At 44.6% G+C, this 27,820-nt stretch overlaps 1 protein-coding gene across 5 annotated transcripts in view; it reads right to left on the reverse strand.

Moving 5' to 3' along the window:
* Nucleotides 1–552: 552 nt before the first annotated feature.
* The window catches only part of LOC103464285 (plasma membrane calcium-transporting ATPase 1-like), a 64,503-nt gene continuing 37,235 nt past the window's right edge, over nucleotides 553–27,820 (reverse strand). For 2 of the 5 annotated variants that reach the window (XM_017304710.2, XM_008408277.3), the window contains 15 exons: nucleotides 26,078–26,113; nucleotides 21,610–21,783; nucleotides 18,807–19,264; nucleotides 18,495–18,736; nucleotides 17,935–18,172; nucleotides 16,706–16,885; nucleotides 16,495–16,582; nucleotides 16,257–16,363; nucleotides 14,376–14,567; nucleotides 12,008–12,221; nucleotides 11,724–11,935; nucleotides 11,079–11,186; nucleotides 9,849–10,031; nucleotides 6,229–6,436; nucleotides 3,367–3,484 (listed from right to left, as the gene is read on the reverse strand). In XM_017304710.2, coding sequence (XP_017160199.1) covers nucleotides 3,480–3,484; nucleotides 6,229–6,436; nucleotides 9,849–10,031; nucleotides 11,079–11,186; nucleotides 11,724–11,935; nucleotides 12,008–12,221; nucleotides 14,376–14,567; nucleotides 16,257–16,363; nucleotides 16,495–16,582; nucleotides 16,706–16,885; nucleotides 17,935–18,172; nucleotides 18,495–18,736; nucleotides 18,807–19,264; nucleotides 21,610–21,783; nucleotides 26,078–26,113 — 2,645 coding nt within the window. In that variant the 3' untranslated portion in view covers nucleotides 3,367–3,479. Of the gene's footprint in view, nucleotides 3,485–6,228; nucleotides 6,437–9,848; nucleotides 10,032–11,078; nucleotides 11,187–11,723; nucleotides 11,936–12,007; nucleotides 12,222–14,375; nucleotides 14,568–16,256; nucleotides 16,364–16,494; nucleotides 16,583–16,705; nucleotides 16,886–17,934; nucleotides 18,173–18,494; nucleotides 18,737–18,806; nucleotides 19,265–21,609; nucleotides 21,784–26,077; nucleotides 26,114–27,820 lie in introns of all 5 variants that reach the window. The other 3 variants (XM_017304712.2, XM_017304711.2, XM_017304713.2) reach the window with 3 other exon arrangements.

The following is a 27,820-nucleotide window of genomic DNA, read 5'->3' on the forward strand; positions in this document are numbered from 1 at the left end:
CCACCTGCTGGTCAGGGGCAGGAGTTCAGCAGGAAGAGGAAGTGACGTCAGAGAGCTTGAACAGTCCCGCCCTCTCCACAGTAGGTTGAAAGTCAGATGGAGCGCAGCGGCACCTTGTGTCCCGCTCCAGGCTCCAGAACCAGGTGCCGGACTGGAAAACGACTCAGCTCTAACTGCTGCAGTCAGATTTTACAGGATGGATAAGTCCGGGTTCTGGCAGAGCCTCTGGACCTGGGCCAACCCGGTTCTACCGGCACTAAGCTCAGGTTTTTGCTGGAATTCTGTTCTCAGGTCTGTCTGGACCTGGTTAAAAGTCTCCGTGTTGAAACGGACCAGAGACCAAACTGAGTGTTTGAGACGAGGCTGAAATGTGGATGGGTCTAAACACCAACCTCAGGAGTTGGTTATCGTAGGCCCGGTTCTGACCCAGAGTCCCACAGAGGTTGCAAACGGATGACTGACCCAACCGGCACCGAGCTCTGGATGAAGGGTGGAGCCTGGAGCCGGACACAACATGATCCAGTGAACAAACAAACCCAGAAGTTGGAGGAATAACGATACATTCCTGTTTAATGTTGGACTCAAACCAAGTCAGAACCGTTACAACAAAGAAACCAAACTGGAGCCAGAGGGGCTGATGGGAAGTGAACAGCCAACAGGAAGTAAACAAGTCACTGCAGGTTTGGGAGCCCTAACGTCAGGTGACTCGGACGCCACACGTGGCAGAACATTGGGAGCTGTAAAAACAGAGTCCACGGCAGATTCCTATCATTCAGGTTCTGAACGCTCACCAAACTCCTCAGCCTGTACACAGATTCATACATCTGCAAAATATTAAAAAGTACTCAATATAAAAATACAGAAGAATTGTAAAAAATGAACAAAACATTGAATTTTATATGAACACCATGCAAGAAAGGTTTCCTACTCAGTTAAACAGTAAGATTGAGGAGAGGAACAGATGAGGGGGGTCAAACCGCTTCTCATGTAAACATCGGAGAGGTCCTTCAAACACGGTTCGGCAGTGACACGGAAGAGTTTCTCCTCGCTTTTTGGTCGTGTTTGGAGGGCAGGGTGGGGCCTCTGGAATAATGATGGAAAACAACATCCTAGAAAATATGGCTCTGAGTACTTAGAAAAAGCTCGTCGAGGGGAAAAGATTAACCAAGTCATGGAAAATATGGCAGTAGTAGCACATCGCCTCCGTCAGGAGAGGCCGACGGCTGTTTGAAGGGATCGGACGCGCCGCTGCGGGAAGCGGCGGGGACACAGTGGATTCAACTCTACAGGCCGACTGGTGACATCATCAGTCTCCTATAAACCTCAGCGTGGCCTCCACACTGACGCCTGTCCAACACAGCAGGGCGGAGCGGTGTCGCCGGGGTAACGGTGATGGTGATGAGCAGACGCTGGCTCCGCTGCTGGCCGTGTGATGTCACTGACAGCTCTTCGAAAATCAGACAAACGAGGGAAGCGAAGCGACGGCAGACGACTCGGGAGCGCTCAGCGGGGAGCGCCTGGCGGAGAACGATCTAGGAAAGCCCAGTGCGATCGATCTGGGAGCGCCTGATGGCAAACAACCCAGGAGCGCCTGGCAACAAGCGATCCAGAAGCGCCCAGTGGAGAGCAATCCGGAGCGCCTGATGACAAATGACCCAAGAGCGCCCAGTCAGGGAACGCCTGGGGGTGAGCAACCCAGGAGCTCTAGAAGTGCCCATTGGCCGAAGATGCAGGAGCACCTGGTGGCAGAAAACCCAGGACTTTCTGGCACTGGGCGATCCATGAGCTCCAAGGGCTCCTGGCGACAAATGACCTGGGCAGTCCAGGAAGGCCTGACAACGAGGGACCCAGGAGCTTGTAGCTGCAGACACTGAGCCTACTGTCCATTACTGGCTTTAAGAGCTTTTCGCTCTGGGAGTCTGTGTCTGCAGCCTCATTCTGACTCTGTTCATGGCTCCACTTCCAGGGAACTTCCTGCATTGATCCAGCCAACGGATCAGTACTGCAGTCAGCTCGTTCTGAAACTCCTTAGTGTGTGATGACAGGGCAGCAGAGGAAGCTCCTTTCAGCTGCCTGAGGGGGCGGGGCTTCTGTGATGGCGAGGTGGAGCTTCAGCCAGGCCTCCATCACGCAGAGCAGGAAAAGTGGGCTCCATGTTTGAGTCGGGCCAAACTCTAAACACGCTGGTGTTTGAAATTAGCTCAGATTTTTTTCCGTGATTTTTAAAGGGGGGGTATTATGTAAAATTTTGAGCTGTACATCAGGTTATATGATGTTATTCCTTCATCAAAAACATACCTGGAGTGTTGGTGCCTTGATTCTTTCATGCATGTTTGAGAAATCCTTTAATCTGCATGGCAACCACCATGGGTGAAGAAGTGTGTAGTTTAACTGAGCGCTGCTTTCTCCACGCAGAGCAGCAGTCTCCAAGTGGAAAGTGTCAGAAAGAGCTTCTAAAAGTGACAGAGTCCCAATTTCAAGGCGTTAAATGGTAAAGAAATTTATTTTAAGTCATGTTTGATATAGACAGCATTTTTATAACTGAAGGTACAATAGTTACTTGATTGTGCTATAAAATGGCACTTTGTGCCTGGAAAATACATAATACTACCCCTTTAAGTTTAACCTGATCCGGTGCAGCTCAGATGGGCCGATCGGCGCCGGCGTCCCCGTCAGAGGGGAGCGAAACGAAACGGTTAGTGTTTAATGCGATGGTAGTGATCAACATGTTGCGGCGAAACAGCAGAAGATCTGCAGGATCCTTCAGGTTCTCCAACGTGGGACAGACAGGAAGATCATGGAGCTCTGAACAGAGACGCGTCCACACAGCTGGACTCAGCCATCATGCGACTCAACAGGAAATCAAAACATGCATCAGGTTAAGACAGACGCTGCGGATAAACCGGCGCAGGGGGAAACAGAACCCGGCTCAGACGGGACGAGGTCGGAGAGCGGGTCGTCTCTGGATGCTGCCGTGTTGGGAAGCGAACAAACTGTCTTCCCACGATGCACTGCAGCATGCAGAGGTGAAAAAGGAAGATTTCTATAAGTGAACTGAGGGAGTCTAAACGAGAAGCAGATGTTCCTGGTGAGGAGGCTTCGCCCCCAGCTGATGGGATGGAGGCGATGGAGGAACAAACTGAACAACATCACAGTCAGGATGGAGACGGCGTGGGGCGAGGATGTGTGCTGATGAGAGGGTGAGTCATGATGCCCCTCCTCAGAGCAACAACCCAGCTGGTGGAGGTGATGAAGAGGAGGGGAGGGAGGAGGAGCTCCTTGCTGCCAGGTGCTTCTCCTTCGCCAAGGATCAGTGGAGATAGTTGATCGCGTCGCTGTTCTCCTCAATGATGCTGTACCGAGGCGCCTCCTCCTCAGAATGCGGCAAAAACTCGGGATGGGCCATGAAATTATGGATGGAGCTACGGGAATGTGGACTCTCCACCTCGAAGATGGAACTACGGAACGCGTTCACCACCTTAATCTGAAACAGACAGAGAGGACACGTCAGGAGCAGGAAGATGAACAACAACAACACTGATTCTAACAGGCAGCGGGGCTGATGGGACATTCATAGGGCTTGGGGGGGGGATGCATCCGGATCTGGACAGGGAGATGCAAAACCACAAATCACAACAATTACAACGAAGGAACGATGACTGCAAACTTTGGAGAAAAACCAAGAAAGATTCTTAAACACAAGCGGACCAAAAATGCTCGTCATGATGTTGGATGCAGCTGAATACACACGCACACACGCGCACAGGCCGACCATCTAGGCATCATGCAGTTATTCCTAACACCCCATCAAACCATGGAGGATGCTCCAGCCCGCCTTCCGCATGAACGACCCGATCTCCATCACTGCTGTAGAACCAGCACAACTGCTACTACCACATCACAGCAACAACTGAGTCAAAGTGTCACCTCATCTCATGCAACACTAAGGAAACGCTCCATCTACACTCGTAAAGATTCATTCATAAAAGTTAAACTGACGACATGACCTACTTTCTGATCAGTTTATAATAATCATCACTGAAGGGCTTTAATAGAATGTTGAAGCTTTATTCTCAGAAATCTGCTTTTCTTTACTTATGGAAAAGAAGGAATAAAAGAGCTGAAATTGCAAAAACATTACAGCACTCCATTCTGATGCAGTAGGATAGTTCACACCCTCGATCCCAGCACACACTATTCCAACCCAGAGATCATTAAACTCACCTTCTGTTCCTCACTTTTACACCCGTTACTGTTTTCCAACACGCCACCAGTTCCTCACTGCTCCTCAGTGATGCAGCGCTTTCTTTTTAAAAACTACAGACTTCTCCATGAATTCAACGTAAAGACTCCCAGTTAGCAACTAGGTGGTCCAAGCCAGAAAAACCAGAACAAAGTCACTTTGACCAGTTCTGGACTGGGTTTTCAGACTTCCTGCAGTTTAAGGCTTTGTCCACATGTAAACATTATCTGGAAAAACTAATACATCTTTGTGCATTTTGGCCTTTCGTCCCCATGAAAACTCAGTTTAATATCAGTAAAAAACAATTATTTATAAAAACTCTGATCAAAATGGAGATTTGAGAAAACTCTTTTTAAATAAACACAAAAAGAAATTTAATATCCCAAACGTTACAGCCTATGATGAATAATGCACCGATCTCTACTGGCTGTCTGTCAAACTTACTTTCCCAATCATCATCCTTTTGTGTTTCATTAACTTTATGTTCTAATACGCAATTTAAAAGTAGTTCAACCTGCACATCTGTCCACACTGATGATCGCCACGTTTAATTCCTAACAGGAAGTGGAGTTCATTTTGAAGCAATCCGATTGGCTGACACATTGCTCCACGCTGCCCCCTATTGGTCTGGGATGTTAAAACAACACTCAGAGCGGATTTGTGTGAGTTAATGCAGATGAAAACTTCTCTGGAACAAAAAACAATGCGGAGAAGATATTTGCTTCCATAAAGATCGGCTCCCTGTGGACAAGGCTTAAATTTCCCTCTGGGATGAAAACGTGCGGCGCTCCCTGATCCTCAACAGGATCATCCACTTTACCACAAACCGGGACGGGAGGCTCAGGTATATCCTGACTAATATCCGGTTCTTTTTCAGGTCAAAGAACTCTGAACAGTCACACTTCCACCTGAACTGGTGTTAGATTCCTCGTACAGGTCAGACCGTAAACTTCACTCCTGAAGCCTGTATCCTGTTGGTTACCGTGACAACCGGAGCCTCAGAACCAGAAACCAGGACTCAGTCAGAGGAGGTTGCGCCCCTGCGGGTCACGAAGCCATGTCAACCGTCAGGGTCACTGGGAGCCTTCGGATAACACAACCCAACATAATCCTGCTCTGTCCTCTGGAGGCCTTTCCTCTGATGAGGCGGCTGCTGCCGATCACCCTGATTTATACGCACCAGCTCACACTCTCCATTATAATTAATAACCTGCAGTTCAAAGCTGAACCACAGGAGAGCTGCAGCTGAGCACGCACACGCACGCACACACACACACACACACACACACACACACACACACACACACACACACACACACACACACACACACACACACACACACACACACACACACACACACACACACACAGTTTAGACACTCCTGGATGTTAAACCATGAGAGACTTGCGGAGCCCGAAGGATTTAAACCCATAAAATGATCTTGGTAACCAGGCTGCTGCCTCTGAGCAGCGGATTTATGGATCGTTTAGCCTGCAGGGCGACCAATCAGAAGCCTTCTTCTCTTCTGTTTCCAACTCCACGGCTGCAAGTCTCACCAGGTCTTTACACGAGTTCACAGGTCAAACGTCCAGAGCATGCAGGAGGAACGGCTGAGAGCAAGCTGAAACTGAAAGAGATGAAGATGAAGCAGAGGAGGCTGTCTGCATGTTCTCTGACCCTTCTACACCTGGACTCCTGACCTCTGACCCCTGGAGGGATGCTATCATCTCCTCCAGTACTCTCAGTCTTTCTGGATGGTTTCCTCCTGCGGAGCAGCTACTTCTTCGCCTTGCTGGTTCTGGTTTGACTGGGGCTCAGTTCGAGATCTTTGTTCAGAACTAAAACTCTCCTGACCTCCTGTCTAGTTTGTGATCAGACGAGGACATGCAGACACCTGCCGAGGACAGACGCAGTTTCATGCAGATTAAACAGAGTCCAGCCTGGATGAGGCGCCGTGTGAGCTGGCCTCCAGTCACACACTCACTGCCTGCGGCGGAGGAGGAAGCAGCAGCAGGGGGCGGAGCCCCAGCCGAGTTGGTGAGAGAGGAGGAGGAGCTAAGCCCTACGTGGGTGGGGCTAGAGAGAGTTTTGGCGGCAGTGGCGTCATTGTGCTGGCTGACGACGGACGGCTGGCGGCGCAGGGCACCGGGCACCGCCGCCTGGCCCGTCTGGAAGGTATAGACCACATCCATCTGGGGGAGGACAGCCACAGTTAGACAGCAGAGACAGAGCGAGAGGACAGCAGGACGGGGACACGTTCACAGAGGGATTAGAGAGGACAGAGTTAAACAAAGGCAGATCTGAACAGAGTTAGGAGGTCAGTGGAAAGGTTCCTTCAGGCTCCAGAAATCCACCAGAACTACGTCTGAAAACGGATCCGCTGGATTTCTGTCCATCAGCAGAAAACAAACCCTCTCCTTTTCTGACATAAGAGCCGCAGATTTCTATGTATTTCACTGACATTTTATGATCTGATGGATGATTTTCAGACTATTGAATATAATCTGTAAAGTGTGTTTCTCATTTTTATTCAGCTCTCTGTATTTTGATGCATTTTAAACAACAAATTCCCTTCAGAAGCTGCTTAATGTTGGTCTGCATCAGAGAATTGAAGATGGATGGAGTTAAATCAGGACAATCCTGGTAGCAAACCTTTTAGAGGCTGCGGAAGACATGACACTGGGGTGGAGCAGAACCCTGTGGCCTAGTCAAAGTCCATTTCTAAATTGAGCTGAGAATTTGAAAGTTGATGTTCTGCTCCCAATCTGAGCTGGAGATGTTTAAACTTGGACGTGACAAACCTGCAGCCTGCAGCAGACGGTTGAGCTTTTGGCTAACTTTAGCACTCTTAGTTTCCCCTAAATTTATTTTTCTGAAAATTATTTAAAAGCAATAATTAATTTGGCTGTTTCGTAAACTTGCGGTTGAATAAAGTTCAACATCTGTGTTGAAGTTTTGGTTCTCAACTGTATTCTGAAATATTCTTTAAATAGCTAGACGTTTATATTCACGCTCTTATTTTGAAGTGTGTGAAGACTATTTACACATCAGTAATGTTTCCTCTCCTCACATAACGACGTTTATTTATTATCTACAGTTTAAAATCTACCTATGTCCTGCATGCTTATTGTGTTCAATACGGCTAAACTAGCAGCAGAGTTAGAAAAAGTAAACTTCTGTAAAACTGAAACTTTTAGAGGAAAATCTGATCAAAGAATCACTTCCTGAAGAGCAAACCGAACAGGAAGGTGTGTAATGGCAGATTTGATCCAGTCGAGGGCGATATAACACATGGGGGTATTAAGATGGTTGAATTTAGTGCTTTAGAATTAGTGGAACTAACGTTTGTGATTAGCGGATGGCATAGCTAACTTTTTACCGATGCTCACCGCTGGATAAAACATTGAAATTCACTCTGTTAACCTGAGCATCTGATTTGTTCTTCATTAAAGAAAAACGTTTTATGTTTTCGCTAGAAATCAGAAAATGAATCGGGCCGGAAACCAGGACAAAGTTGTGCTTTGGTTCCCTCCAGGACAAACACCACAGTCCTGGCCGATGCGTGAAGAAACAGAACCATGAGGGAGAAACAAAGATGGAGGCAGAGAGAAGAGGAAGTCATGGAGGAACCGTTGTGATTTAGAGACGCGTTCATCCGAGGGACGGAAGCGGAGCTGGATGAATGGAGAGCGCTCAGAGGAACGCAGGCAGCAGAAAGAGGAGAAATGTCATTTGGAATGACTGATAAAGTCTCAGCGGTGAGGTGCTGCTTGTACCAATTATTCCCCCTCTGTGTTTGACTGCTGAGACGTCAAGCGGAGCAGCGCCGCCCCGCCGGATTAGGGAGGAGGGCGAGACGAAGAGGAGCACAGAGAGATAAGAAGCTAATTAGCTCGCCTCCCCGTCCTGCCGTCCTCCTGTCCCAGCAGGACGATCGTTCTGATACACGACAACAAGAGGGAAACGGCTTCCTCATTTCTCAGGTGAGTGCTTCGACTGGATCTCTTCTCTCTGAAACATTCGGACCCGTTGGGCTCCTGGTGCCGATCGGATCCTCCTCAGTGGAAGACCAGACAGACCGTCTTAGCTTATCCTGGGCTAGCGCTGTAGTTAGACTGCTGTTGGACATAATCCACTTCTCCTCACTCTGCTACTTTCTCCTACTGCTCTCCATTGATGGATAATCTACAGCTGCTGCCGTTAGCGCTGTTCTTTCTAGCGTTTCTGGTTCTAGAATCCAGACTAACCAGTTAGTCGATTCCTAACTGGTTAGCTTTCCGAAAGCCCAGTTAGAACCACATGATTAGAAGCGTAGAGAGCAGGAAGACATTTTAGCTACAATGATTTGGCTATATTTCTGCAAACAGAAGCCCTGCCATCACCTCATTAACTAATAAACCAGTGCTGTTTTGTTTTCTAATGCTAATCTGTCATCGTCCTGTTGAAGACGGCAGTTTTACTGTTTTTGGAGCATGCTGTGTTTTTATTGGTCGCTGTTCCCCATGAGCCCGCCTCCAGCTCCCGATAAGAGCAGTTATTCGTTCTGGTGCTGAGTAACTGGAAAAGGCTCCTGTGTCTTTAAGAGGCACTGATGGAAAACAGAAACAGCTTTGAGTTTCTGGTTCTGTTGCAGGGAGTGGTTCCTCCCCACTGCTACCATGTGCTTGCTCAGGAGGCTGGGCTGTTTCAAAGGTGCTGGGCTTAATATGACTGATCCGGTTTTACCAACCAGCTTATTAAACTGGATCTGACTGGCTACAATTCAGATCCATAGGTACTGACTTTTATTAGTGTTTAGTAGATTCTATTATTATTGTTTTTATGTTATTTGTTGGTGATGTGTGTAACAGAGTCTCTTTTAAATGAGTCTCAAGAGATTCAACTGTGTAAATAAACAATTAATAAAAATAAAAACAAAACAATCGGGATTGATATAGGAGTTTAAATGTTTTGACGCGATTGGACGGATCTTAATTGATCGTCTCCAGTTAATTAATGCAGAAATGAATAAGCAGCAGTGATAATTTACTCACTGAGCTGCTTCTGCTTACCTAGAAAACTACAAACTGTGTTTTTGTGTGTGTGTGTGTGTGTGTGTGTGTGTGTGTGTGTGTGTGTGTGTTGGATGCTGCTACTGGACGTGGGTGTTAGCATCAAGGCTAATGAAGCCAACAGGGACAGAATGGACCGACTGGACATGTTGCTGCTCAGTGTGTGTTGATCCTGTAGGAGGATCTCTCACACACACACACACGCACACACACACGCACACACACAGTCTCCAGCCTGGTTTCCATGCCAATGAGTGTAAGAGTTGCACTAACTAGAGGATAAATGGTCCTGTGGTCTGTCAGAACTGGTAACCAGTTGCAGTCCTGACTGGTTTTAGCTGGAGTTTCTGTGGGTGTCAGCGGGTCGCCTGCTGCTTTAATTGGAGGTTTTAATGAAGAGGTTCTGGGCTGCGGATCTGCAGCAGAGTGTGAAATTAACAGAACCTCGGTCTTGTCGCTGACGACAGGAGACACTGTGAAGCCGACACGCTGCCCAGTTCAGCAGAGCTTTGATGTGAGTAAAACCAGTTTGAACCGGGACGGCTAGCGGTACCTGGGTCTGGATCCGGTTGAGCCCTCGGAACCAGAGGATCTGGCCTCGCCGCAGCTCCATCTCTGCGTGGTCGATCTCGTCCGTGTCCTCCGTCAGCTCCTCCTTGTGGATCTCCTCCTTGGTGATGCCGTGGCCCGCTTCCTTCAGGAACTTCAGGTGGTGGGTCGGGATGGCCGAGATCAGCTGAGGACAGGAGAACCGGCTTACTTCCCGCTTTCCAGAACATCCTGCCAGTCTGGACTGGTTTAGCCTGGCTCCACCAGCAGTGGAGGAGTTTCAACATTTAGTTTGCAGATTGAATAATTCTAGTTTCTATGTTTGCTGTTGGTGATAAATTGTCACTTAAGTTATTGCAATAAACGATAATATAATATAATATAATATAATATAATATAATATAATATAATATAATATAATATAATAATGCAAGAATGGATTCTCTAAGATCAATAAATGTAAAATTTTAGTGAACATTTAACACTGGAACTGCAGGACATTTTAAACATCCATTTAGCATTTTGTTTATAATTTATCATGACGTGTTTAACAGAATTTAGATTTATCACTATGACAGTAAATCCCAATTAATGGTTTTTAAAACTCTAAAAGTGTCTGCATCATTAGAATTGTTAATTTTTCTATTTTCTAAATTTTTTGTTAATGAGAGTATAAATATCCCTAAATTTGAACATGTGATTAATACAGTTACTATGTGCAGTTTAGTGACAGAAATCACATTTATTTATCTAACTGGTGTCCTACATATATTTTTCTAGATTAGTAATTGTTGAGCTCTGACTAAAGTTGCTTAAAAAGTTAGTAATAAGTGGTTTTTATTGTCACCTTTATATTTATTACAATAGTACCACAAAATAAAACTAAGTCCACATTTCCCACCTTTATCTAAAATAAACATAACAGAAACAACAAAAAAACAAAATTGTCTAGTTGAGACCAAAACACCAAACTGAAGACTTTAGTCACTCAGTTTTTGGTGAAAAGAGAGAAACATTTAATAAATAAATAATGCAAATGTAAATCATTGCGTTTGCTTTAATTATAATGTGATTAATTGATTTATTGCAAATCTGTTTGTTTGGGTCCAACCAGCTGCGGCTCCTTCTCCCTCGCAACTCGTAAACAGGAGCTCATTGCCATGCCGATGGTTGCTACGGCAACGTGGCAGCGGCACAAAGCTCCCCTGCAGCCAGGTGTGTGGGTGGAACTCACCTGTCCCCACAGCAGCTCGCCCATGCCCACGAAGACGCACCACAGCCACTGGTCGATGGTGAGCGGCGCGCAGGAGAACGGCTTCCCTCCGAACTGAACGATGATGATCTGAGCAGGACAGGAAGAAACGGACCGTTTGTTATGCTTTCCCCACCAGCTGTTTGTCCTGATCACCACCTGAGTGTGGGTCAGATCCTTCCTTTTCCATTTCCCACCTGGACACAGATCTGGAATACAACAGCTACCAGACAGCATTCAGCAGCTTCAAAAGCATCAGAATGTGCTTTGGACATATTCTAGTTATTTATAAGTTTATAAGTCTTTTTTGTCTATAGACTTTAGTTAAATGATTTTCTCTGTCACTTTAATATATTTTGTATTATTTTGTATTATATACTGCTCAAAAAAATAAAGGGAACACTTCAGTGTTCACTTAAATGTAAAAGTATTCCCTTTATTTTTTTGAGCAGTGTATTTTGTACCTTTCTGTTTATATTTTGGGGTTTAGTTTGAATGTGAGAATCGAGAACATCTAATTTTCTCTTTTTCTTCATAGAAACTTAAAAGCAGTTGAACAAATAAAAAAAATGAAATAAAAATAATGTTTGGACCCAGATTTTGGAAGCAATATGATGATGATGGTACCTGCAGGGCGAAGGTGCCCAGGACCACGCTGCAGAAGATGGGGTTCTTGTACACGCCCTCGAACACGTTCCTCTCGCCGTGGATCTTCCTGGCGTTGATCTCATTGAAGAGCTGCATCATCACGAACACGTTGAAGACGATGGTGTAGTGTTCAGACGGCGGGGAGTGCAGCGGAGCGTTGCGGCCGTTGTCGATGTCGAAGAACTTTTCCCCTGAGAAACGACCAGAAGCTGTAGCTACAACATGCACGCTGTTAGCATTATCTAGCATTGAGCTAAGCTCACCTGCAAACAGCAGAGTGAAGATGATGATGAGCTGGAACACGGCGTGGCCCAGAATGTTCTTCATCATGGTCCGGGAGATGAGGGGCTTGTCGCGGCCGTAGGGTTTGCGTAGCAGCAGCGACTCGGTGGGCGGCTCGGTGGCCAGGGCGAGGGACGCCAGCGTGTCCATGATGAGGTTGACCCACAGCATCTGCACGGCCTTCAGAGGGGAGTCCTGCAGCGTGGAGCGCACGTTAGCTCTGAGGTCAACAATAACATGACTTTTAAAGCCGTCCTCTGGGTTTACAGTTAAAACCATGTCTGTCACCATGGTAACTGACGACAAAGTCTCACCATCTTGCTACTTTTAGGCTCAAATAAATGTTTTCACATGGCGCCGTTTCACATCTTTCCTCCAACACAAATAAATTCCCTTATTAGCGATTAGCATCTGAATCCTCTGTAGCTTCACTATCTGATTAAAGGAAATGCAAGTTGTGATGTGGCAAAAGGTAAAAGGTCACGATTTGATTAATCCAGTCATAATAAGCAATAAACCAATTTATTGCATGATAACTTATAACAAACTTCCATTTGGATGATTTATTGTTTTCCTCTTTTCTGTCTTTCTACCAAAACTCTCCAGTCTGGTGTTTCGGTCTCAACTAGTCTTTTTTTGAAGGATAATTTGGTTTTCAGACACTTCATAATTCATTTTATTTGTTGTTTTGTTTATTTATTTTGGATATTTAAAATGTCTTCCAGCTCCAGTGTAAAATGATCATCAGAATTTAAAGTTTATTGATCTTTGCATTATTTTGCCATTTCTATTAGGTAACTTGAAAATTCTTTCAAAGTAACATTATTATAAATTGCAATAACTTCTGGGAAAGTCTGTCACAGACTAAATTTAGCTATTGTGCTAGGCCAAGATCATAAAATCAGGTTAAAACAACCTGATGTTTATCTTTTAAATAACAGTAGAAGAAGAGATAAAATCCTTTTATGAGTGTGACTCGCTGCAGGCTGGAGGCCATGTTGGTGCAGAGGGCGTGTGTTCACGGCGAGGCTGTCACTATCTGGTCACATTATTTTACTTCGTTAACACCCCCCACCTCCAGATTGTTCAACACAGACCGACTCTAATGATGCGTGTCAACATGCCGGTGGCTCAACACGCACCAAGCGCCGCCGCCGCCGCTGATGCTGCTGATGGGGGAAAATCCGAGCCTGCTGAGTTCCTGTTTTATTTCAGGACCGCGGATGTGACGGGTTGCCATGGTTTCAGGCTGAATCCCGGCCTGGCTGATGCTGCCGGTGCTGCAGAGCGGTTAGTTATCACTGTGCCAGCTGTGAGCTTCTTAATTAACACACAGCCTCCAGATGTTCTGCTCTGCCGCGGTTCAGGAGTTCAGCTTCCTGGTCGCATCACTTCCTGACACCATGAAGACGACCAGAAACTATCATCTTCTTCAACGCTTCAGTCAGAGCCCTCTTCCAAGGAAATCACACGATTCAATCAATAAGCGACAAATTCACTAATGTGTTGATTAGCATCTGATTAGCTGGCTGGAGCCACATGCAGACATATTTTTATTAAATCAGTTCAAACTAAAGTAGTTTAGGGTTTTTCATTATCGTTTAGTTTATTTACTTTGGATCAACATTATTAGCTTTTTCTTCTTTTGCTCTTTCCTTTGGTTTGTGATTTTGTTTTTATTTCCTTTTAAACCCTCTAAAGCACTCTGTACAGACTTGTTGCTGAAAATGTGCTATATAAATAAAATTACCTTTAGTTTAATTTTGTTGAGTTTTTGTCTAATTCAGTTTTAGAGAGTTTGACAGTTTTTATTAGTTAAATATTGCTTAGCTGTAGTTTAGTTTTTATTAGTTATAGCAGTAGTTTTAGTTTTTTCATACATAATTAAATTTTTTCTTTAATTTTCAGGAGCAGAATTCACCGAAAGATTGTGATTATGTTAAGGAGTTAACATCGACTGGATAATGAACACTCAGCAGAAAGTTTTGGTGTTGCTATTTTACGGATTTCTGTAAAAGCCGTAATTTGCCGACATCTGACGCAAACTGCTTGTGCGGGGAAAAAAATCAGTTTCACATCAGTTTGAAAAAAAGGCTATTACATGTAGAAATTCAGAATGCTTTAGTTTTATATATGCACAATATAAAATCCCATTCAGTTGTAGTTTTCCCCCATTAATTGCCGTTTTTATTTATTTCAGTTAATGAAAATGTTTAAGTGAACTATAATAACCTCGGTTCTATACTCAGTATCAACCTGAAACTGATTTATGACTCTGGTTTGTACCAGTGGGTCAGAAACCTGCGGCCATCATATTTCGGCCTGGAGGGGGCGGAGGCGGACGGTCACCTGGGTGATGCAGGCGCCGGTGAAGGCCACGATCACGGCCACCACGTTGACAGTCAGCTGGAACTGCAGGAACTTGGAGATGCTGTCGTAGACATTCCTGCCCCACATAACGGCCTTCACGATGCTGGTGAAGTTATCGTCGGTCAGGATGATGTCGGAGGCCTCCTTAGCCACGTCGGTACCGGCGATGCCCTGCAGGTGACACGCAGGATGAGCTGCACATCTCTGTAGGATGCTAAGAGCCCACAAAGCGATGAAAACAGGAAGGAGCTTTAACGAAGACATCCTGGCAGAGGACGGGTCAGCAGAGGTCTCCCTCTGATTGCTTGGACCTGTGATTTCATTCATTTGGTCTCAACTCAAAGCCACACGACCACAGATGAGGGTAGGAACGTAGATCGACAGTCCGTGGTACCCCAAGCTGACCCCCACGGGGTTCCCATGGCTCAATGCCTTCTCTAAGTCCACAAAGCAAATGTAGACTGGATGGGCGAACCTTGGAGACTATTGTTGAAATTTTACCGCTGATGCCTGTTGACGAATTTTAAACACATAGCTGGAGTCATAAAGGCAGTCCTTCGCTGCCATCTGCTGGTCAGTGTTATTATGAGTCCCTTCAGGATTTTTTATGAATACTGATTTTGTGGCACCTTTTCCAAAAAGCTGCAAATCTTTTAGCCTTTATATTTGTCATAACAGGATTTTACAAAAAAGTTTAAATTCTTGCACATAACTTTCCCTTTTCTTGTCTTTTCTTATCAGGTTATAATCTCTCCTTACCTGAGAAAACCCTGCATCATCACCATCATCATCATCCTCACCGTCCTGCTGCTGGCCTCTGGTCTAATGTCTCCTCCCTGACTCTTTGCTCTTCTAGTGTGACAATAAAAATTTATTTTAAATATGTGATAAGAAACAGTGAGAACAACTTCTGAAGAGAAATAAAAGCTGGTCAGGAGTAATCCTGGTATTAACTAGGTTATAAGGGATGTAAAATAGGTGAGGTCAGCATTATAATATTCTCGTTAACTAGATTTATTTTATATACTGGATTAGCTCATCATTTAGCTAACATTATCTGAATATAACATTATCTGAATGCAACAGCATTAATCAACTTTCAGGGCTTGTTTGGAAGAAAACTGAAAGTTCTTGTCGCCTTTCTGCTCTGGTTAATTGCTGAACATGACGCAGACGCTTCGTGCAGCAAACTCTCCTCAGTTATCAGATCCACAGGTGTAACCGCCGTCAGCTTAGGATGCGTTAAAAGACGGCTCAGAAAATCACCTTTCCACGCCATAACAACTGATGAAACACCTGGAACAGCTGAAAGAGTTCAGAGGTCATGTCCCATTTGTGCTCTGTGTTTGTTTAAACAGCAGAAGCAAATCCTGCAGCACTTTTAAAAACAGTTTAGCGTCACACCTGCTTTCATCTTATAGGTTCGCCTTTCAGGAGATGTGAAACAGGAAGTTAAATCAGGGGGCTGCAGGGATTGGTCAAAAATTCAGCCGAGTTGCAGTGATTGGTCAGAAAAGAAGGAAATCCTGAAAATGATCTGATTGCTCAGATTTGTAGAAAAATTGCAAAATTTATGAATGATGAGTGAATTTGCATTACAGGTTGTTTTAACTTTGGGTCAGAACATCACAGATAAAGTCTGGATGGACCAACAGCTCTGTGAAGCTTAAGGAGTTAATCTGGTGTGAATGTGTTGTAACTCATGAATCCCAGGAATCTCTGATCTGATCTGAAGGAGGAGGAGGAGGAACTCTGCAGGGAGGAGCCTCCATGAATCCAAGACGCTGTTCATTTTCCTTTTTAGTTACCGAAGCGGAGAAACTCCAGCTGGGATTGAGACGATGTGAAGGAAACGGTTACCATGGCAAAGCCGACATCGGCTTTCTTGAGGGCAGGGCCATCGTTGGTGCCGTCTCCCGTCACGGCCACCACCTGTCGGGTTTCTCCCACCGTGCTGTCGATGATTCCTGACACAGAGGAGCAGAAAGTGAGGAGGAGCCCCTGAGGAGGAGGAGGAGGAGGAGGAGGAGGAGGAGGAGGAGGAGGAGGAGTAGGAGAAGGAGGAGGAGGAGGAGGAGGAAGAGGAGGAGCAGCTCACCTTTAACCAGGGTGTGTTTATCCGTCGGCGATGAACGCGCCAAAACCCGAAGTTTGGGCCAGACTTTGTCCAGACGCTCCTGTTCAACCTTAAAACCAGATTATGGATATAAATAACAGTAATAATGGTAATTTAATGGCATGTTGTAGTTTATTACGGACACATAAAGTTTTGTTTTAACAGACATTCAGTGATCTCTGAGTGTTTTTACCTCTCCCTTGTCGTTCCTGATCTGCGTGTTGAACTCTTTGCCCTCCATACAGAGGAACTCCTCTCCTGGCAGCAGGATGCCACACTTGGTGGCGATGGCGCGGGCCGTGTTGATGTTGTCCCCGGTTACCATGCGCACAGTGATTCCCGCCCGCTGGCACTTAGCGATAGCTGCGGGTACCTGGAGGGTTGGAGCAACATGCTGTTAGAGGAAGTGAAGCTTCTCCACCCTGATGCTGAAATATGCATAAATATATACAAATATAGACACGTTGCAGGGGGACGACACGTCCCAGCTCCATGCTGGAGGACAGAAAACTGCTTGCTGACAACGCCTAGCATTGGTTTTAGCTGTTAAGATGTCAACATAACACGTTAATCTAAAATGTATTTGTGATATATAAAAGTAAAAGGGACACAGTGCTTTGCTACGAATTGTCAACACTGCGACAACTAAATAAAAAGGTCAGGAAAAGATTTTAATAAAAAAAGGGCGAGAGAAGAAGGTCAGTTACGCTAGCTTGACTTTGACAACCCTAGCATGTAAACGAGCTCCAGAATTCTGCGTATTTAGCTTCAGTTAAAAGCGACCCGCACACCAGCTCTCTAACAGGTCATCAGTAGAGCAGATGTTTAAATGAGCTAATCAGCCACGGCTGTGTTCAGACGATCACCAGCCTGAAAACATAAAACTGGAACCCACTGAATGTTCTGTTCTTTGAGTGGGAAATGTTTGCATGGCTTCTGGTGTTGAATCCTGATACGTTAGTGGCGTTGTTATTGGTCAGTTGCTATGGCAACAGGTCTGTGTAACATAGCAAAGCAGAGATCAGGAAAAAAGAAGACAAGAGGCGTTGAGTTGCTCTTCACCGTTATTTCTGCGTTACTTTTCCCTTTGCTGTGGTGAACTGAACCTAATTAATAACTCCTTCCTCTTCAGGCTTCGTTTAGTTAACAGGACTGTTCTACATGAAAGAATCAGATTTTACCTGCAGCATTGTGCGCATGTGAGAAATTTCCAGATGTAAACTGTAGCAAGCTAGCAAAGTAGCCTGCCATTTATCCGTGTATTAAAGTGTTTTTAGCAACTACATAGCTGCAGTCTCAACTGCCTCCAGAACGGAACAAAGATGTCCGGGCGCAAATAACTTTTGCTAGACAGAAAAATCTGCCTCGTTACTTCAGAAGCAGCTTGTGCTGCTTTAAAAGAGAACCGAACCAGGGGAGTACCTCGGGTCTGACGGGGTCCTCGATGCCCACCACGGCGATGCAGGTCAGCTCGTTCAGGATGTCGTTCTCGTTGTCCCAGTTGGGTTCCCCGGCCTCGGCAGGGAAGTCCCGGTACGCCACGCAGATGGTCCGCAGTCCGTCGCACGCCATCGGCTCGATCACCTTCGTCACCATCTCGTCTCGGTCTTTGGTCTTGAATACACGGGGCTGACCCTTGACGTCTAGAATCCGGGAGCACCTGGCGAGGAGCAGAGAGAGAATGTTCAGCCAGCATGTCTCCACCCAACTGGTGAGCCGAGTGTTTCGTCTGTCTGGACAGAGAAACGAAACGCTCCGCCGGCCGCCGCTGAGCGTTTCGTTTCTCTGTCCAAACGCTGCTGAGAGTTTTGTTTTTCCCTCAGCTGCTGTCAAACTTTTAGTTTCTCTCCTATGTTTCGTTTCTCTGCTGGTGTCAAGCTGCTGAGCATTTTGTTTCTACACCTGCCAGCCACCGAGCATTTTATTTCTGAGTGTTTGCTTCTGCAATCTTCCATTTAGATGGGAATTTGTTACATGCTTACTTCCTCAGGACGATCTCCGACGCTCCTTTGCTGTACATCCGGAAGCCTCCATCAGCGTTCTGCAGCACCGTGCTCATGGACTTGCGGGAGGAGTTGAACGTGTAAACCTTGTACATCTTTTCCTCTGGGATCTCGTCTCTGATTGGCTGGTAGTCCCTCTTCAGTTCCAGAACCAGGCCCAGCAGGGCGCACTCCGTCTTGTTGCCGACGTGGCGCGGGAGGCCGCCTTCCTTCTCTGGAGGCTGAAACAATAAAACGTCAAACACCTGCTCTGCTCCGCGTCTGGTTGCCGTTCTAGAGATGGCGCCTCACCAGGATCTTGGTGGTGTAGGCGGAGTTGACGGAGATGCTGTTGACCAGCGTGTCCAGCGTTCCCGGGTTGATGGCATCGGGTTCCGGGACTGTCCTGTAGTGCGTGTCTCCGACGAACGCCTGCACCACGGTCATGCGGTTCATGGTCAGCGTGCCAGTCTTGTCTGAGCAGATGGCCGTGGCGTTGCCCATTGTCTCGCAGGCGTCCAGGTGGCGCACCAGGTTGTTGTCCTTCATCATCTTCTTGACAGAATAGGCCAGAGAGATGGTGACGGCGAGCGGCAGCCCCTCGGGAACCGCCACCACCAGAACCGTCACGCCGATGATGAAGAACTTGACAAAGTACTGGATGTAGATGGGCGTGCACTCGGCCATCCAGGTGCGGCCCTGGATGGCGAACGTGTGGATGACGAAGTAGAGGATGAGGATGATGACGGTGAGGGCGGACATGAACAGACCTGGGGGAGGAAACAGAACCAGAACATGTTATCAGTGCCGGTACCATCCCAGGTTCTTCTGAACATTCACATCTTTATCAGGTTTTTAAGAGGAATTAATTAAGACGTAATCGATGATAAGTGGATTCTCAAGTTTTCTGATCCATCATATTTATTTGTTTACATTAATCAGTCCCTCCAAGATTTCACAATTCTTTAAATTTTTAAGGAATTTAAAGAATTCTTAAAAAATTCTTTAAAGAATTCTTTAAATAATTGTTTAATTATTTAAAGAATAATTAAAAAATTATTTTTTAAATAATTAAAATTAAAATTATTCTTTAAATAATTAAAGAATAATTAAATTGTTCTTTAATTAAATTAAAGAGTAATTAATTCTTTAATTTAATTAAAGAATTAAATTAAAGAATAATTAATTCTTTAATTTAATTAAAGAATTAAATTAAAGAATTTAATTCTTTAAATTCTTTAATTTAAAGAATTTAAAGATTTTGCTGTGCTACTTGAGAAATATTTGCAATATTCCACCTTTATTAAAGCTCTCATCAAAAACCCATATTTAAAAGAAAAGAAGAAAAACAACCAGCAGACAAATTGAACACAACCGTTTTAAAGAACTAAAATCAGAGTTTCCTCCAGTGTTTTATAAGCCTGGCGGGCTGCAGGCTTTCTTTCCCCCCCCGCCAGGCTTTCTTTTTACCCAAAGAATATTTACTTAAACATACATATATGTTGAATCATAATGTTAATTTCAGATATCTCTTTTAATTTATTTACTTTTAAATGTGACCAGAGATCCACTGGCTGGTTAGGATTTAACTGAAATACCAAAAATCTATATTTATTTTAAATGTATTTCAGTGTGTCTGCCTTTTTAAGTTGGTGTCCAAGTATTGTCAAGAGTGTCTTCCAATAACATAATTATTGCGTCATACTTTTACATTTCCTGTCAACTTTTAATATTTTTTAATATAGACACAGCTGGTGGATCGCTCTGGCGCCCCCTAGCATCAGGCTCAGCAAGTGAAATATCTCAGCTTTGTTACTCACCTCATCGATCACTATAACAGTTATAGTGATCAGTTATAGTGATCAGTTATAGTGATCGATGTGGTGTTATAAGTTATAGTAAAACTTATCAGATCAGGTTGAGGCAGAAGTAAGAACTACTTCTTTTTGCATGAATTTCTGAACTGAATGAACTGATTGATAAAGCTTTGTGAATCTGATCAACACTACATGAGTTCAGACAGTTTGATCTTCTGCAGCTCATGTTCCTGTTGGGGCGACAACAGGAACAGAAATGATTTTAGTCCAGATTTGCCCTGTATGTTCAGAACTGAAGATAAAACTGAACATTAAATTCTATGTTTCTGATTCTGAAGCATCCTGGCGACTCGTCCATCGTCCTGCGACCCAAATGTTTCAGTCATGTAACGGTGCATTAGGGTCAATTGAAACGAGACAGAAAACACCTTCAATTTCAGGATGAATCCTGTTCCCAATAGAGAATCCATCTAATAAAACTAAGTGCATTTTGACCCCCAAGCTCAGCAACCAATCAGCTTCTCCGCTGAGCCGTTAAAGGAACAGTCCCACATTCGTGGCTGCTATAATAACCCCACAAACACAGATAATGCTCTTGAGAAACATTCCCACTTGTAATGATTTCTTTAGGACACTACTCACATAAAGAAGTGTGACTTCTATTGCTAAAGGGCATTTAGTCATATTTTCAAATTTATTAAAACACCTATATTGAAGAAACAGTGGAGAAAAATAGTACACTGCAAAAACACGCTATATTACCAAGTAGTTCTTGAGCAAATTTCTAGGTAAACTTGAATTAAGACAAAACTAATTTAAAGGGAGCTTATCATAAAGATATAAAAGGTATATATATAAAATATAAAAGTAAATAATTCCTTACTATTGGTGAAAAAGAACTAGTTCCTTTGGCAGATTATTTCACTTATAACGCGGGGAAATTATCTTGTTATGAGTAAATGTATATGCCAATGGAACTGTTACTTATTTACCAACATTAAGGAATTATTCACTAAACACAAACTCCTATGTCTTCCTGAAAGATATTTGTAAATTAGTTTTGACTCATTTCAAGTGTACTAATATATTTGCACTAGAAATGAGACTAAAAATAGTCATAGTCTCTGTTTTTGCAGTGTAAAATGACAAAACAGTTTTAGGAGGTTTTGATTTTTTAAGTGTCATTTTTCTATTGTGACAGTAATGAATCCAAATCTTATTATGATAATAAATTTATTGTGATAAATGCCCAGTGTGTGTGTGTTGTGGGTGCGTGCGTGTGTGTGTGCACTCCTCACCAGCCTTGCCGATCTGGACCGCCAGCCGGGTCAGCTTGCCCTGCAGAACAGACTTCTCCTTCTTGGTCACGTTGACCTTCTTGACCTGCTTCACCTCCTCCTTCTCCTCCGACTCGGTGGCCTCCTCGCTCTTCAGCGGCTGGATCTCCAGCGCGATGCCGTCTTGGGTCTTGGCTGGTCGGGGGGCGGGGAGGGATTTCAGGGGAAAACACGGTGAATGACGGATGCGGAGAAGATGAGATGAAAACAAAAGTAGGTTTAATTCCATGAAGGAAAGCAGGAAAATAAATTGATGAGTTGAAATGAAAGAGAAAGGAGGAAAGGAGAGGAGGGAGCAGAGGAGAGAAGAGAACGTTCAGTCCGGGCTGGAGGAACACGACGGAGACCCATCCACACGTCCTGCAGCGGCTCTGACCGCGGCCGCGCTGCAACAGGCTGCATTTCCATAAACAAACTTCAGATTTGCATCCTGCTGCATCAGCCGGGAGCCCCTCTGCAGCTGGACGCGATCATCTGTAACCGGGTCGCCGTGGGCAACCGTCTCCACACAACAGCTCTGTGTTGCAAATGCTTTCACAACACCAAACTTTCTCACTTTTGGTTTCTTTGAATCGGGAGGTTCAGTGGGATTTTATGTGACAGATTAACAAAAAGCAGTGAAGTGGAAGTATAATACAAATTTGAAAAGTGCGGAGTGCATTCAGCCCCCTTCTTTCTGATAAACTTCAAAACTGAAACTAAGATCCAAGGCTTTGGATGTGCAGAGGTGAGCGATGTAGACTGGAAGCTTTATCATGATATTTTGTTGTATTATTTTGATAAGGAAAGTAACAATAAGAAATATTTGCTACTTTTTTTCAGAGAACCGTACAGCTATGACCTTCAGATACACAAAAACACACAAACACTGCTGTTGAAATGCATATTTTTAGGACACCAGTCATGTGTCAAATGTATTGATATTTATTGATACTCTCATTGAACAAGCACTGCAGAAATGAGTAACATTAACAATTCCGACAGTTTTGGGGGATTTTCAATATCAATAATAATTTATTCTGACAATAACAAGTCTAATTTCTTATTATAGTAAAAATGTATCATGATAAATGATAAACAATACGATAAAGCCCCAATCTGAAGTCAAAACACAGGCACACCACACTTTTCAGATTTCTGCTGATCAAAACACATCCACACTGAACTTTGTGTTGGTCTGTCACAGAAAAAGCATCAAGTTCAGAGGTGTGAAAACTTTCCGGGTCACCTGGGGGTTTGTTTACCAAACCTCTCTGGGTCACAGCTGACCTCTGACCTCCTGCTGAAGCACTGCTCTGACCTGGCTGACGCTGACACCTTCAGGAAAGGTGGGACATTTTAAGGTTTTATCAGAGTAAAGACGATTATTGGTTCATATCTGATCAGTTCTTGTGTTTCATGAGGAATAAAAAAAATCAAAACAATGAAAACAAAAACAGATGAAACCGTTAATGAAGACCTGCCTGGTTGGACATCAGAGGAGAATCCCAACCTGCAGCAGGAGCTTCTGATAATTAATCCCACAGACATCATCATCATCATCATCATCATCACAGCACATGTAACATTCCAGATGTGGGAATGAGTCGTGTGTCAAACCAGGAAGCCGTGGAGCTTTATGCACATGGTCCACTCTGACAACAAGCCACAACACTGGACTAACAGGACGGACCCACGACAGAACCAGGAACAGGCGCAGCAAGGCACCATGGGAAAACGCACGGCGGTCAGAGGAGGAGGCGTGTCTGACGGGGGGGAAGCGACTCCACAAACCAGATGAACTCAAAGGATCACCCCGAACAAAATGGAGGAACGACAGCGATGCAGAACAGCAAGGAGGAGGAAGAGGAGGAGGAAGAAGAGAAGGGGAAAGAGGAAGAGTGAATGAGTGAGGACACGCCCACCTGGAAGTGGGGATGAGAGCAGAACCAATGCTACAGAGGTCCAGCAACACTGGAAGGGTGCAACTCCCACAGACAGGTCCACTTCAGACCAGAACGAGAACGAGGAACCAGGTCAGACCGGACCGGAGCTGTTCCCGTGCTGCTGGGATCAGTGAACCCAGAACTCCTCAGAACCCGTTGCCAGGATGACGGTGAGATCAGAGCTGATGATGCGTGAGTTCCTGCGGCATGTCTGCAGCAGATGCTGCGACGGCAGGAGGCCGGCAGCAGGGCGGCGCCGCAGAGGAAGCCGGACATGTGTTGGATCGCATGGAAGATGGAGGACAGTTGGCGCGTTCTGGACAACGACCCGATGACATCATCACCGCATGCTGTCAGACAGGAATAGGAGCACGGAGCCTCAACCCAGACCTGATCAATTTATCGTTTCAGAATTAGTTTTTATCGTTTTGTTTGATCTAAAGTGGTTCAGACGATAGAGAGCCAAACGTTTCCATGTCGACGACATGCAGCTCTGTGGAACCAGTCTCAGGTCCACTAGACGCCACTGTTACTGGTTCTGCTGCTGCTAAATGGCTTGGAGCTGAAACACTTTGAGTTCCTGGTCTGTAGGAACCATGCAGAGTGATCTGCTGACTCTGCACTCTGGAGCCAGAACCAAACAGGGTGAGGCAGCGTTTAGTTTCTCTGCCTGAAGGCCTGAGATGTTCAGAACCTGCTGGTTCCTGTAAATCAGAACTGAAAACGTGTTTTAATGTAGAATCAGACTGATAAATGGTTTGTTGGACCTGATCAAACACTGAAACTGGACACCGGGACTAGCGCCGTGTTTTAACATTTGTTTTTAATGTGTTGGGTCACTTTAAGGCAAAGCTGCAAGATTGTAGTTATTCTTCTAAAATCCAGCCTCTTGCTTTACGCTTCGCTTCGTCCAGCAGGTCTGGACTGACTGACTGCTGCCGGAGGCGTGGCCTCTGGCGAACTAAAAAACAACGGGATCTGATTTTACCCAAGCTAACGTTGGGCCGGTGTTAGGTCAACCAGGAAGGAAGCTACGCTAATGAAGCTAGGTGAAAACTGCTGGAGCAGCGCCACAACATTTACCCAGGAATAAATATGTTAGACATTCCTCTTTTTCTGCCTTTCATTTAATTTTAGCTTAATCCAGGAACCAAACACCAACCCTGAGCATTAAAGGCTCATCATCCTAACAGGAAGGGTCACAGAAGCTGCTCCTCCATGTCTCTGACCATTTTACATGAAACCAGTAAAAGTAACAACATCAAAACGATTGGCTGATAAGAGGTTACTTTTATTTGTATCCAACAGTTTCCTGGTGAAACCTGTCATTGACTAAAACTGCAGTAACTTTTGTAACCAATATTGTTTTTTACATATTTGTTGAAACGGTTTCCATGTTGTGACAGTTGGTGTAAGACAGATAAAGTCAAGCTCCTCTGCCTTCTTCCGGTGCTAACTAGGAACAACCAGTCTGTCAATCACAATCTTGTGGGGCGCTGCTCATCCTTCATCCCCCGCCTCCCTTTGCTCTCTGCTACTATACAGCTTTTCCCCATCAGCAGATCATGTTGTGAGTGCTAATGCTAGTCAGCATAGCCACCAATGATGGTGGAAAAGCAGATTTCCGCTAACAGTGATTTGTTTCTCCACCATTAGCACATTTAGCAGTGAGTACATGAGGTTGATTGATAGCGCCAAGCTCTTCCTTCTGGCTGTTTTTGGTCAAAAGTAGCTCAGGAAGGAAGTGGAGGAGGTCAATGTTTTCCCAGATTATCTGACTCATAAACTAAATCGACATGGAGACAGTTTTAACAAAAAGATAAAAAACATATTTTTATAAAAGTTGCATCTGCAGCTTTCAGTCCCTGATGCTGATCCGGTCCGCTCTTTAGCCCCACTGCTGCACGGAGGGTCAGCGGTCATAACCAACTTTACCATCATTATTATTATTCTGATGATGAAGATGAATCTTAAAGCTCTTGTTTCATCAGGACTTTATGTTATGTTTTGACATTTATCACATGAGTGAGAGCAGCTGGAGGAGGTTTCCCTCCATGCTGAGCAGATGCTGTACCACCTGCTGGTGGCGGCTGATTGATTAACATTTATCATTTTTGTTTATGACAGAAATCGCTCTGATCCGCACCAACTCAGGTGATCCGGTCCGAACCGTCGGCCCACTACAGAAAACATTACTGATTCTCTATCGCACAGGTTTCCCTGCTGCCTCCTTTAGAAACAAGCTTTTAGTACATTCCCACCGCTGTGGTGGTTACCACAGCAACAGTGGCCGTTACAGGTGAGAGTTGCACCCTTGGACAGGTAAAGCGAAGCGAGAGATCGTCCCCTCTAGACAGCAGAGAGACAAATGGGTTGGAGACTCCCGTCCTGCTGCTGCTGGGAGGGAGGAGCAGTGAGGATGAGGATGAGGAGGAGTGTGGGGGGACAGGTGGATGAATGGAGGGGGGAGAGGAGGGAGAGAGGTGGATGGATGGAGGGGTTACCTTTGTTGCGATTTTCGGGGGGTCCTTGTTTTTTACCTGTTCGGACAGAGAGAGAGGGCGGAGTGCTGATAAGATGGCTCAAAGGAAAGATCAAATCAAGCTGAGGGAGAACAAAATTCAAACTGATCAAACCCACAGGTGTGTGTGTGTGTATGTGTGTGTGTGCGTGCGTGCGTGTGTGCTGTGGGCGGAAATGGACGCATCAGAGGAGAGAGACGCCGACATCCAGCAGTAAACAACTGGCATTGGAGTTGGTTCTGGTTCCAGGTCAGAGCTACTTGATATCAGAACTCTCTGTTCTGTTTCGCCAGGTTTCTGCAACCTGACGGCCATTTTTATCCTTAGTTCTGCTAAATAAAACTATTTTACAGCCGCAAATGTTACATCAATTTTTGAAAAACAAATTCACCACGTGGAATTTGTTGTCATTTTATAATTAGGAGAATTTTAAAACTATTTTTAGGTATAAAGATAAAGAAAATTAATATTTTCTAATTTATATTTTAGAAAAAATATGCTAAACATGCAGTTTCCAACCTTATGACAACAGAACTAGTTCTAATAAATATTAGAACTAGTTTTAATAGTTCTAATATTAAAACTAGCTTAATATTCAGTAGAATGATTCAGAAGAATCATTCTGCAGTGGGATTTTACTGCAATTATTCCATGAAAAAACAGATAAACCACCAAGACCTGCATTGGCTACTATATTTTAAAGAATCTGTGGTTTATGTATTGTTAGCCAAAGTTAAGAGCTAATGGGAAAGGTCCAAAGAGTCTTTTGTGCGTCAGGTTTCAGAGCCCTGAACTAATGTGAGAAATGAGCAGAAAAAAGGCTGATCAGAAGAGCCAGAGTGAGATCGCTGGTGTTTTTATTGTGAAGGGAGGTTCAGTCTCAGGGTGTTTCTAAGAAATGAGAGGATGTGACCCGACATGAATGAACCTGTGACTGGTGCAGCTAGACGATGCACGTTATTGTTTGTATGCGCACAACGCTGCAGAGCAAAAAGGCGACTCATTAATTTGCCATCATAGAGGCGCTGCCGCGGTAGAACAATTTACAATAAACCTGGAGACTTAGATATTATTAATTCAGTGCAGAAAAGGGAAAATAACTCAGAAAAATTCTTGAACTCAAAACCACTCATATTCTCCTTTTTTTCTCGCCCTCTGTTCTCTCCCACACATCCGTTGCCACAGCAACAGACTGACAACAACTCCACTAGTGTATCAAGATTCAACACTAAAATACACGCAAACATTTCCCACACAAAGAACAGAACATTCAGTCCTTTACTGTTTAATGTTTCCAGGCTTGATGTTTATTTTGTGATTATTAATAAGTGTTTGTATGAACATTAGCGGTGGTTGATTAGCTACCACTGCTATTAGCTAAGCTAACACAGTGGTGGTTGAATAGCTAATTCAAACATCTGCTGTACTGATGATCTGCCAGACTCGGTGTCTGGGTTGCCTTATTTTTAACTGAACTGAAACAGAGTTCTGCAGTCTATCTGCATGTTAAGGATGTCAAAGTCAAGCTAGCATAACTGACCTACTTCCCTCTCTCTTACTATTTTTTATCTAGATGAAACTTTTTCCTGACCTTGTTATCTAGTTGTCATAGTGCTGACGATTAGTAGCAAAGCACTGCGTCCCCTTTTCTTTTATATATCACAAATACATTTAGGATTTAGCGCGTTATGTTGACACCTTGAAGCTAAAAATCAAGCTAGTCAT

The sequence above is a fragment of the Poecilia reticulata genome, chromosome 5 (assembly GCF_904066995.2).
Source record: "Poecilia reticulata chromosome 5, P_reticulata-male-v2, whole genome shotgun sequence".
Lineage (NCBI taxonomy): Eukaryota > Metazoa > Chordata > Actinopteri > Cyprinodontiformes > Poeciliidae > Poecilia > Poecilia reticulata.